The 11,603-nt window shown below is 48.2% G+C and overlaps 1 protein-coding gene across 1 annotated transcript; it reads left to right on the forward strand.

Moving 5' to 3' along the window:
- The first annotated feature begins 9,008 nt into the window (after nt 1-9,008).
- CLDN7 (claudin 7) lies at nt 9,009-11,401 on the forward strand. The gene is made up of 4 exons (XM_029210734.1): nt 9,009-9,667; nt 10,559-10,723; nt 10,846-10,930; nt 11,015-11,401. The coding sequence occupies exons 1-4, from the start codon at nt 9,445-9,447 to the stop codon at nt 11,175-11,177; spliced, it is 636 nt and encodes a 211-aa protein (XP_029066567.1). The 5' UTR covers nt 9,009-9,444; the 3' UTR covers nt 11,178-11,401.
- Nucleotides 11,402-11,603: the final 202 nt, after the last annotated feature.

The following is an 11,603-nucleotide window of genomic DNA, read 5'->3' on the forward strand; positions in this document are numbered from 1 at the left end:
TGTGTGCACACATTTTTAATTTATGTAAATAGCAACTGGTTACATATTTCAATCTGATCTTACTTATTTTCAGTAAGCACTATGTTTTAAAAACCCATTCAGGGAATTCCCTGGCGGTCTGGTGGTCAGGACTCTGAGCTTCCATTGCAGGGGGCATGCGTTCGATCCCCGGTCAGGGAACTAAGATCCCACAAGCCGCAGGGCGCAGCCAAAAAAATAAAAACCCCATTCATGTTCTATGATTATCAAAGTTATTGTTGTATAATTAATCTATTGCATTATTTATTTATTGCATAATTTATTGTTGCATTATACTCCACAATGTCAGTCATCCCATTGATAAGCACCCATGTCACCTCCACTTCCCAACCGCAACAAATAACGTGGCAGTGAACATTTTCATACAAGGCTCTTTATGGGGGATATGTCTCTGCCTCTGCCTAGGTCTTTGTCTTTATTTCTATCTATCTCCACCAGAGCAGAATTGCTGAGTCATAGGGTATACTTACACCTAATTTGACTAAGAGCTACCAGCTTGCTCATAAGAATGACAATCACAGTCTCCAGGTTCATCACCAGTTTGGGAGGGTTCCACTACCACCACACCCTCAGGCAGCATCCACCCAGAGCAGGATAGTTAAGAGCCCAAACTGCCTGAGTTTGAGTCCCAGCTTTGATATTTACTAACTTCGTGCCGTTGGGAAAGTTACCTAAGCTCTTTGTGCCTTGTTTACCTCATCTGTAAAATGAGAAGTGAGATAATAATAGTATCTACATCTTAGGGTTTTAATGAAGATGAATAATGTAATAGTCACATAGTGCTTAAAATAGAATTGAATACGGTTAATTATTTTTGTTTTTTAAAACAGCTCTTTTGAGATATAATCAACAAACAATAAACTGCACATATTTAAAATGTACAATTTGGGGACTTCCTTTGTGGCACAGTGGTTAAGAAACCGCCTGCCACTGCAGGGGACACGGGTTCGAGCCCTGGTCTGGGAAGATCCCACATGCCGTGGAGCAACTAGGCCACAACTACTGAGGCTGCGAGCCACAACTACTGAAGCCTGCACGCCTGGAGCCCATGTTCCACAACAAGAGAAGCCACCGCAATGAGAAGCCTTCGAGCTGTAATGAGAAGCCTGCACACTGCAATGAGAAGCCCACGAACCTCCACAAAGAGTAGCCCCTGCTCACCACAACTAGAGAAAGCCCACACGCAGCAATGAAGACGCAACACAGCAAAAAAAAGAAAAAGAAAAAAGAAAAAAAATTTTTTTTATGAAATAAAATGTACAATTTGGTAAGTCAAAAGATTTTTTTAATTGATGTATAACTGACATATAACATTAATTTCTGGTGTATAACATAATGATTCTATATTTGTATATATTGCGAAATGATTACCACAGTAAGTCAGGTTAACATCCATAATTTGATAAGTTTTGACATATGTATACACCCATGAAACTCTCCCCAGAATCAAAATAATGAACACATCCATCACCCGCAGTGTTTCCTTGTACCTCTTTGTAATTCGTCTCTTCAGCCTCTAGGCAACCACTGATCTGATTTCGGTCATTATGGGCCAGTTTGCATTTTTTAGAATTTTATGCAAATGAAATCATACAGAGCGTACTCTTTTTGTCTGGGTTTCTTTTACTTACTGTAATTATTTTGAGATTCATGTATGTTGTTGCGTGTATTACGAGTTCATTCATTTTTGTTGGGAAATATCATTGATTTGATTATCAATAGTAATTAGTTTGATTATCCATTCACCTGTTGATGGATATCTGGGTTATTTCCAGTTTGGGGCCATTACAAATAAAGCTGCCAGGAACATTCACATACAAGTCTTTGTAAGGACATGTATGCTTTTATTTCTCTTGGAAAATACCTAGGAGTAGAATGGCTGGATTATATGATAGGTGTATGTGTAACTTTTTTTTTTTTTTTTTTTTTTTGTGAGTAAACCAGGCTTTTACTCCTCACAAGGTCATTTCTGAGTTGCAAACAATTTTTCCCTATATTTCCCCCACTCAGTCTGGGCTGCCACAATCAGACAGACAGAAAGTGCCAGGACACTTTTTTCTTGCATCTGTAGTGGAAACCTTAGCAGCAGACGGTAGTGTGTAATTTTTTATGAATCGGCCAAACTGTTTTGCAAAGTGGTTGTCCCATTTTACATTCCCACCAGCAATGTCTGACAGTTCCAGTTCTTCCACACCCTCACCAACACTTAAGATGGTCAAGCTTTTAAAATTCAGAATGGGCTATATGAGATTTTAATCAAATGACAGTTTGCTTCGATTTCTAATATTTGTCAGTTCAGTAGGTGAAAGGTGATATCTTACTGCAGTTTTCTGTGATTACTTAACGGCTTGGAGCATCCCTTTCAACACTTGTTAGCACTTTGGCCGTCTTTTTTCTGCAGATTCCCTCCTTGTATTCTCTGCCCATTTTCTCTTGGAATATTTTTCTTGTTGATGGGCAAGACATTTAAACAAATAATATCAGTTCCTTGTCAGATTTGGACATTGCAAATATTTTCTCTTGTTGTATCGGCTGCCTATTAATTTTTCTTCGGTGAACTTCATTTGATAGAAATCCTTAAATTTGGTGTGATCAGAATGACCAATTTTCCCCTTAGGGTTTGTGATTTTGAAATTTTGCATATGTTCTTTTCCGTCTCTGCATCACAAATTCACCTTTTCTTCCAATAACTTTATAGTTTTACTCTTGATATTTAGCTCTTTTTAATCCATCTAGAGTTCATCCTTGTTTTGGGTGTTAGGGATCCAATTTATTTTCCTCATATTGAGCCACATTTACCACATGTCCGATTCTGATATACAAGTGTCTGTCTCTGGTATTCTGTTCCATTGGTGTATCTGTCCTTGCACTAATACTATACTGTTATTGTTGCTGGATGCTTTGTAGCAAGTTTAAATTTCTGGAAGGGCAAGATCCCTCTTGTTACTCTTACCACTCAGCGTCAACTTTTTTTTAAAATTAATTAATTAATTTATTTAGGCTGTGTTGGGTCTTAGTTGCAGCACGTGGGATCTTCATTGTGGCATGTTTAGTGAGGGATCCTTAGTTGTGGCATGTGCACTTCTTAGTTGTGGCACGTGAACTCTTAGTTGCAGCGTGCATGTGGGATCTAGTTCCCCGAGCAGGGATCGCACTTGGGAGCCTGGAGTCCTACCCACTGGACCACCGGAGAAATCCTCCCTCTCAGTGTCAACTTAACCATTTGTGTTTTTTTGTTTTTTTTCTTATTGCTCCAAACAAATTTGAGGGTAAACTTATCAAGATCTTTCAAAAACCCTCCCCCAAAACAAAAAACAACCACCAGATGAATTTTTATGGGTAATATATCAAATTGTAAGTTATTCTGGGGACAAGTGATATCTTTATAATGTTAAGTCATCCCATTTAAGAGCATGGACTATCTCTCTGTTTATTCAAGTCATCTTCTATGTTTTTTAGTAGAATTAAATTTTTTCTTCCACTGAGGTCTTATGAATACTTGGTTTCCTAGATGCTTCATAATTTTTGTCAGTGATGCAAACTGAGTGTTTTTTTTGTTTGTTTGTTTGTTTTTTTGTGATACACAGGCCTCTCACTGTCGTGGCCTCTCCCGTTGCAGAGCACAGGCTCCAGACGCGCAGGCTCAGCGGCCATGGCCCACGGACCCAGCCACTACGCGGCATGTGGGATCTTCCCGGACTGTGGCACGAACCCGTGTCCCCTGCATCGGCAGGCGGACTCTCAACCACTGCACTACCAGGGAAGCCCGTAATGTATTACTCTTTAAAAACATTTTTTACATTTGGTTAAGTAATATTTTATTAATGATGTTTGCATCTGTATTTATAAATGAAATGGGCCTATAATACTTATATTACCCTTAACTGATTTCAGAGGCAAGAGTAACGTAGCCTCAGAAAATGAGTTGGTCACTTTTTCACTCCTTCTCCAGATCTGTATCTCAAAATGCACTCCAGGCTGAACCATAGGAGATTATCTGGACCAGCATCCTGTTTCCCAAGCAGGCAAAATATTATCATTCCTATTTTATAGATGAGGCAATTGAGGCCCAAGAATAAATTCCTGAATGGGGTGGAATTGGAACCTGGAATATTTTAACTGCCTTGGGTGTATAACTTCTTGGTCTGACCAGTAAAATAATCACCAGTGACCTGTATAATAATGAGTTTTTGAGTTATAATACATAATATTAAAATAACATTGCAAGTTTCCAGAGTTAACTTATTTATCAGTTTTTTTCAGAACTCAAAACATATTTTCCCATAGAAATAAACAAGTTGGTAGAGTTTCCACATCAGGTTGCCTACCTCATATGGTGTAGGTCCCCTAACCTGATCCAATATTCCAACCAAATTTGATCTTTCAAATTCTTCCACTGTAACTTCTGGACCCAACATCTGTCATCATCCTTATATGCCAGCCTCTTCTCTGAATGCTCCTTTCTGAAACCTGGCTGTCTTGGAGGACGCACTTCCCTGGCAGCCCTTGTTTTAAATTAAATTAAATTATTTTTTGCCACGCTGCATGGCACATGGGATCTTAGCTCCCCAACCAGGGATCAAACCTGCATCCCTTGCAGTGGAAGCATGGAGTCTTAACCACTGGACCGCCAGAGAAGTCCCAGCAGCCCTTTTAATAAAGGCCTATTTTTGGTCCTACTTCATATACCTCAGGGTCTGGAGCTGGGAGTATTGATCCTCAATGCTACTTTAGACCATTATTCTTCCTTCATCCTTCAAAATCCTCTGCTCCTATGACGTTCATCTCTGGAAGTAAATTGCCCACTACCTCTAACTGTTGCTGGGGTCTTCCAGCCTGATCCTTCACCCACATTCACTGACAACTTTAGCACCTGGCTCATCGTCTTCCTCTTTACACCTATGTTCTCATCATCACTGCTGTTGACTTCAAAGCCCACCAGGGTACTCCACTGACTTACAGTCTCTCAGCCTTCAGTCTCCTCTCCAGTGACCTTTCTCTTCAGCCCACCCTCAGGCCCCTACTCATGGCTCTGTCATCTCCTAAAACACCCTCTTCCAGTTTCTGGAATTCAAGCCTTGCACCTCTTATGATCACCTCCTAGCCTTCCGGGTCATCTACTCACGTACCCCTACTCCTTTCACTTCATGGAGACCTTGAAATCATTGAGCCAATCAGTTTTTCACTATCCACCGACACTGACTCCTTTTTATGTTTACTCTCTTTTATACCCAATTTATATCCATGATCTAGCACATAATCACTCTCATGCAAATACTTTAAAATCCCCTCTCTCTCTCTCTCTCTCTGTGTTTTTTTTTTTTCTTTTATTTTGGATTCTCAGTTCCCTGACGAGGGATTGAACCCAGGCTACACCAGTGAAAGCCCAGAATCCTAACCACTAGTCCACCAGGGAACTCCCCCTTCTCTCTCTTTTTAGCAAAATCCAAATCCTGATTAATTCCAGCCATCCATCCACTTGCTCCTTGGACCCAACTCTTTACTTGAAGGCTACTAGAGCAAAAAATCCACAGTGATGCTGACTGGTCACACTTTAAATCAGTGGTTCTTAACTGGGACCAATTTTGCTCATCCCCTCACTGGGACATCTGGCAATGTCTGGAGACATGTTTTAAAAATTTTATTTTATTGAAGTGTAGTTGATTTACAATGTTGTGTTCATTTCTGCTGTACAGCAAAGTGATTCAAATACACACACACACACATTCTTTTCCATTATGGTTTATTACAGGATATTGAATATGGTTCCCTGTGCTATACAGCAGGACCTTGTTGTTTATTCTGGAGACATTTTTGATTGTCACACTGGGGTGTTGGGGAGGGTTCTACTGGCATCAAGTCAGTGGAAGTAAAGGGTGCTGTTAAATATACTATGATGCACAGGACAGTCACCCATAATAAAGAATTATCTGGCCCCAAGTATTAACAGTGCCGAGGTTGAGAGGTCCTGCTTTAAGTTAATACAAGTCTCAAAGGGACAATCGACACAGGGTCTTAGCACTTGCTCTTCCCTCTACCTATAATATGGTTCTCCCCTGGCTGGCTCATTATTTAACAGTCCCTTCCTAGAAAGGTCTCCCTGACCTCACTCTGGAGTGGACCCAACCTCATCCAACACATTACCCTATTTTATTGCCTTCAAAACATGCACCATTTTTATGTCTTTATTGCCAGCTTCCTCCCTCTAGAATCTAAGTTACCTGAGTGCAGTGTCCTCTTGTTTTTTGTTTTGTCTTCTCTTTGGCTGCACTGCCTGGCATTCAGAACTTCCCTGACGAGGGACTGAACTCGTGCCCCCTGTAGTGGAAGCGCGGAGTCTTAACCACTGGACCACCAGGGAAGTCTGCAGTGTCCTCTTGTTTATAGCTGTAGCCCCCGTGTCAAGCATGGTGCCTGGTACATTACATAGGGACTCAGAAAATTTCTACTTGTCAAACAAGTGGATGAAAATCTTGTTAATTTGCAATTTAATCATTCATTCATCAACTATTTATTGGTGATAAAATTCAGACACATCTCTGCCCTCTTGGAACCTAACAGTGGGGAGACTGACATTGAGTAAATAATCACACAAGGTAAATAGTTTCTAACCATGATAAGAGCTTTGAAAGTAAAGTACGTGTAGCGGTGAGAGCATTCAGCAGGTGATCTGACTCAGCCTGCGATGGGGTAGTCAGGCCAGGCTTCCCAGGAGAAGTAATATTTGAGCTGAGAGCTGAAGGATGAGTCGGTTAGCAAGGTAGAGGGAGGTTGGGTGGGGTAGATGGAGACGAGCACCCAGGCATAGAGAACAGAGTGCAAAGGCACTGTTGTGGGAAGGCACATAGCACAGTTCAGGAAGTGTGGCTGACGCACAGTCTGGTAAGCCACAGTGTGGCATTTATTTGCCAAATCCAGTGCAGCAATAGGAGCAAAAGTGTGCCATTGGAAGTTTTAAGGATTTTAAACAGGAAGTGACAAGATTTAAGTTTATTTGGGAAAAAAAAAGTCACTTCTGGAGAACAGATTTTAGAAGGACCAGGAGGGAAGCAGGGAGATTGGTTTGGAGGCAGTTGCAGTGTCCAGGCAAGAGGTGATGGTGGCTTGGCCTGAGATGCTCTTAACTTGGAGGGGAGCTGGATATACTTACGTAATGAGAAACATGGAATTTCTGAGCTGGAAAGCACCTGAAAAAAAAAAAACAAAGAACCTCACCATTAATCAAAAGGTAGAAATATTAAAATGAATAATAAAGAGTTCATTAGGGCTTCCCTGGTGGAGCAGTGGTTGAGAGTCTGCCTGCCGATGCAGGGGACACGGGTTCGTGCCTCGGTCCGGGAAGATCCCACATGCCGCGGAGTGGCTGGGCCCGTGAGCCATGGCCGCTGAGCCTGCGTGTCCGGAGCCTGTGCTCCGCAACGGGAGAGGCCACGGCAGTGAGAGGCCCGCGTACCGCAAAAAAAAAAAAAAAAAAAGATTTCATTAAAGTCTGCATTTTATAGAAAAGCAGGTTAATTAGCTGAGCATGAAGGACGCTTTAATATTTTTATTGAATAAAAGAAGGAAAGACTTACAGAGAAATGTTTGAGAGGGAGGAGCAAAGACGGGAAATGTGAGAGAGTTGAGGTGAAAAAAGGAGAGAGAAAAATTAAATGAGAGAGACAGAGTAAGAAAGGTGTGTGAGCCTGAGCAGTGTCAGGAGGTTGGAGGAGAGGAAGATTGGGAGGAAACTGGACAAGGGGGTGGCAGCGATGTGCACTCAGGAAGATGCAAAGAAAGGCTACTTGGTGATGCTAGGCTCCAAGGGGGCTGGAGATAGGGCACAAAGGTAGACCAAAAGAGTAGGAAGTAAAATAGGAAGCGGAAAAGACAGGAAGGGGAGATGATAACAGATGAGGGAAGAATGAATAAATGGGGGGTGCTTGGAGGAGATGTGTGGAGAAAGGATGGGGCCATACATAGCTCGGGGAGAGTGAGAGAAGAAACCTGAGGGTGAGGTGGCAATCTGAGGGCTGAATCAAAGGCTACATTAGAGCCAGGTGTTCTGGAGGACAGAATGGTGAGAGGGTGGGAGAGGGCACATAAAGGGTCAGGTCCAGGCTCAGAATGAGGTAGAGAAATGTGTGCAGGGCTGGGGGAGGAGGAAGAAGGAAAGGTGGAGGACAAGTTGGAAAGACTCCAAGGGAGGGGAATGATGGGTGTGGCCAAGACTCTGACCCTGGCTTTACCTTGCTCCCACCCTCTGCTGGCTTCTGGCCTCAGCGGTTTCTTCCTTCTGCTACAAGGACCCTTGAGGCGGGATGGGATAGTGAACGCTGGGAGGTGGGGTGCCAACGGCCCCGCCATTAAGTCATGTCAAGCAGGGATCGGAATAGGGGGCCAAGGAGATGGGGGGTGTTGGGGCGCCATGCCTGGAAGCCGGGTGTCTGGAGGGCGACAGCGGCGAGGGGTGGGTGGGTGCTAGGAGGTAGGTGGCTTTGGCGGTGGAGACTCCAATAAGGCTGCTGAAGTGGGGAGTTCTGCGGGATTGGAGCCAGAGCCCTTGAAGGTGGGATCGGCTAGGAAAAGAGAAAAAGAGCAGAGGGTTGGGGCGAAAGTAGGGCGGGACAAAGAGCGCCCAGAGTAGAACCCGAGAGTCCCTGCGTGGGGGAAAGGTGGAGCCAAGGCAGGCCTGGGGCATCCCCCCCGCTCCGGCTCCGCCGCGCTCTTAGAGCACCTGTCGGGGAGAGGGGAAGGGACATCCTGGTGCCCGAGGGACCTCCGGTCCAGAGGGGCTTACTCGGAGCTTGGGACTCCCGAGAAGACTCCGCCTCCTCCCCTCCGGCGGTCCAAGCCCGGCAAGTGAAGGGGCGTGACCCTGGTGCTCAGGTTTCTTCCTCCTCACCTGGGCCAGGAGGGGTGGGGGCCAGAACTTCCGGCTCAGGTGAGTGTCCCTTCGGTGACGTCAGGTCATCCTCGGCCGCCCCTCCGGTCCCTCCCCGCCTCGCGCTCCCGGTGCCCGCGGGGGCGCGCCCCCGACGACCTACATATACTCAGGTGCGCCGCACCTGTCCGCCCGCACCTGCCCGCTCACCGCTGAGCGACCTCTCATCGCACAGCAGCCTTGGGCCGACAGCCCAGGATACTCTGGGGACTTCCAGCACCCGGGACCGCACCCACACGGCCCCTCCACCTTTTGTTTGGGAAGGGTCGCCGAGCGCCGAAGGGAACTGCCGGGTCTTCGCGGATTGCTTTTGTCGGCCACCAGTCCTGTTCCCTCTGCTGTGAGATCCTCGCCCCGCCGGAGGGGTAGATTTGTGTTTACTTCGGTGACAAGATTTGCAAGCACTCGGCCAAAAACTTTTTTGCCTCTTTGGGTGACAAAACTCGCCAGCCCGGCGCCTCCCGTCTTTTCTGAGGGAGGAAATGGCCAATTCGGGCCTGCAGCTGCTGGGCTTTTCCATGGCTCTACTGGGCTGGGTGGGCCTGGTGGCGTGCACCGCCATCCCGCAGTGGCAGGTGAGCTCGTACGCCGGCGACAACATCATCACCGCCCAGGCCATGTACAAGGGGCTGTGGATGGACTGCGTCACGCAGAGCACGGGCATGATGAGCTGCAAAATGTACGACTCGGTGCTCGCCCTGCCTGGTAAGGCCGCGGGACCGACGGGGCGGACGCGTCCAGAGCCGAGGTCGCGGGGTGGGCGCGGGCCCCGGCCCCAGGCCACACGGCCCGACGCCCTGGGTTGCCGGCGAGGGCGGGCGGAGAGGAGGAAGCGGAAGCGGTCGGGCTGGGGACGCCGCGGGCCGAGATTCTGGGGCTGCACGTGCGCGCCTCCGGGGCCGGCTGCGACCCTCTTCGCCTGCGGACCGGCCTAGTCTTCGGGCTTGGCGGCCGGCGGCCGGCGGCCCAAGCACCTCCCGGGAAGCCGAGTCCTGGGGCCGGGGCGGGGCCTTCCCCTCCCCCCACCCCGAGGAGGCCACGGCCTCCGCCATCTCCCGCCCTTTTCTCTGACAAAAGGCGGCGCGGGCTGGAGGCCTCGGAGTTGGGTTGGGGCCCGCGGGGTCGGACCGAGGGCCGAGGAGTCGTGCACCCTGTCAGTCCTGGGGCGCCGCCTGCGGCTTCTAATCTTATCGGCAGATTAGCCGAAGCCACAAACCGTGGCCTCGATAGCGGGGTCAGAGCTGGGACGAGGGCCGGGATCTGCGGGCGGCGTCGGGGCTCCGACCACCGCTTCCGGAGCTCAGGCTACCACCTCGGTTCCTCTTCGATGTACCCTTTCACCCTTTCCCCTCCCCGGGGCAGTTTCGTCGAAACCCTGGCGCCCCGGGCGGATCCTAGAGCCGAGAGGGCGGGGCGGAGCGGGAAGGCCCGCGGAGTCGGGAGGGGGCGGGATCCACCCGCTCTGGCCCGGGACTTGGGCGTCGAGGGGGCCCCAGGCCTGCGGCGAGTGGGTGCAGCCGGCGACTCAGAGGCTGGAGCCATCCGAGGGCTGCTGGCATTTCCATCAAGGACAGCATCCTTCCCCCTTTCCTGCAGCGGCCTTGCAGGCCACCCGAGCCCTAATGGTGGTCTCCCTGGTGCTGGGCTTCCTGGCCACGTTCGTGGCCACGATGGGCATGAAGTGTACAAACTGTGGGGGGGACGACAAAGTGAAGAAGGCCCGTACAGCCATGGCCGGAGGCATCATTTTCATCTTGGCAGGTGAGCAACAAGTCCAAGGTGGGCCCGAGTACTCTCTTCTTGCCCATCCTGGAGGGGTAAGGGTGGGCACGGTGCTGGTTTGCAGGGAGCTCACAATATCTCAATCCTCATTCTTTCTCCAGGTCTTGCTGCCTTGATAGCTTGCTCCTGGTATGGCCACCAGATTGTCACAGACTTTTACAACCCGTTGGTCCCCATGAATGTTAAGTAAGTAAGGGAGCCCTGCCTCCTAAGCGGTCTGGGGTCGGAAGAGGCAGGCCAGGGTTTCTGACCCCAATTCTCTCTCCACAGGTATGAGTTTGGTCCTGCCATCTTCATTGGTTGGGCAGGGTCCGCTCTGGTCCTCCTGGGAGGTGCACTGCTCTCTTGCTCCTGTCCTGGGAGTGAGAACAAAGTTGGGTACCGTGCACCCCGCTCCTACCCTAAGCCCAACTCTGCCAAGGAGTACGTGTAAGCTGGGAATGCCCTTACCCCAGCCTGGCAGCCTAGAGGTGCCCCCAGACATCTGAAAGGACCTGGGGCAGAGAGCTCAACCCGTGGGCAGGGTGCCGAGCAGAACCCTGCGGTCACTCTAGCCCAGCACACCACGTACAGTTCCCTGGGGTGTTGGGTGGCAGGGAGACAAAAAGGGGGAGGGTGTGCTTTTTGTACAGTAATAAAAATATGTTTTGGAAAGTAGACTTTTTTCCCTTGGGGCATCTGCTTTCTTCCAACCCAGATCCTTGCAGAACCTAAAGTGTACTTACTTCAGTTAAAAAAACATTTATTGAGCACCAATGGTGTGCAAGGGTGTCCCAGCTCCACCATTTCAGTCATGCAGTCCCCAACACTTTTGACTATTGACTCTAAACAACTCATGTTCTTGGCTTCCCTCATCCCC

Source organism: Monodon monoceros, unplaced genomic scaffold (genome assembly GCF_005190385.1).
Source record: "Monodon monoceros isolate NGI ecotype Baffin Bay Population unplaced genomic scaffold, NGI_Narwhal_1 Super_Scaffold_9, whole genome shotgun sequence".
NCBI lineage: Eukaryota > Metazoa > Chordata > Mammalia > Artiodactyla > Monodontidae > Monodon > Monodon monoceros.